The sequence below is a fragment of the Condylura cristata genome, unplaced genomic scaffold (genome assembly GCF_000260355.1).
Source record: "Condylura cristata isolate star-nosed mole 26May11 unplaced genomic scaffold, ConCri1.0 scaffold00002, whole genome shotgun sequence".
Lineage (NCBI taxonomy): Eukaryota > Metazoa > Chordata > Mammalia > Eulipotyphla > Talpidae > Condylura > Condylura cristata.
The window spans coordinates 559923-560477 of NW_004567103.1; the positions used below are offsets into that span (position 1 = coordinate 559923).

Here is a 555-nt window from a genome sequence, read left to right on the forward strand (position 1 = left end):
GAGGGGCTGGGAGGCGCTGGGAGGGGTTGGGAGGCGCTGGGAGGGGCTGGGAGGCACTAAAGGCGCTGAAGCAGGTCGGTTCGGATTGGGCGTTCAGAGCTGCTGTCGTGAACTCGGCCTCGCGCTCTCCCTGTCCCCTCACGCTGTGCCTACAGTCCCTGTCACCTGGTCATCGAATGTGGCCAAATGGCAGCTCATGGCTGCAGGCGTTCCATGGGTCCCCGCCCTCGGGCTCGCGTGGGCCAGCGCTGGCAGGCCGTCGCCCGAGCGGCCCGTTTACCGCGCCAGCAGGTGGGTTTTGACTGGCCTGGCCTTAAGGTGTCTTTTCTCCATTTCTTCCCAGGTGAGAATGCTTTTTACCTGCCCCCAGATATCAAGAAACAGTGCGACTGGTTTCAAGGGGACCAGCCGGCCAAGACCCTCGTGCAGTTCGGCCACAAGCACGTGTGAGTGGCCGTGGCGCCTGCCTCCCGCTGTGCGGCGGGGCCTACCGCGCCCTTTGCTCGCTCCGCCTTTATCTCGCACAGGGGAAACGCGCCAGGCGGGTTAGAGTAG

The 555-nt window shown here is 64.7% G+C and overlaps 1 protein-coding gene across 1 annotated transcript in view; it reads left to right on the top strand.

Annotated features, from left to right (window-relative positions):
• The window catches only part of COL6A3 (collagen, type VI, alpha 3), an 83985-nt gene that overhangs the window by 55752 nt on the left and 27678 nt on the right, over nucleotides 1–555 (top strand). Inside the window, exon 30 of the mRNA XM_012725152.1 lies at nucleotides 344–446. Coding sequence (XP_012580606.1) covers nucleotides 344–446 — 103 coding nt within the window. The remainder of the gene's footprint in view (nucleotides 1–343; nucleotides 447–555) is intronic.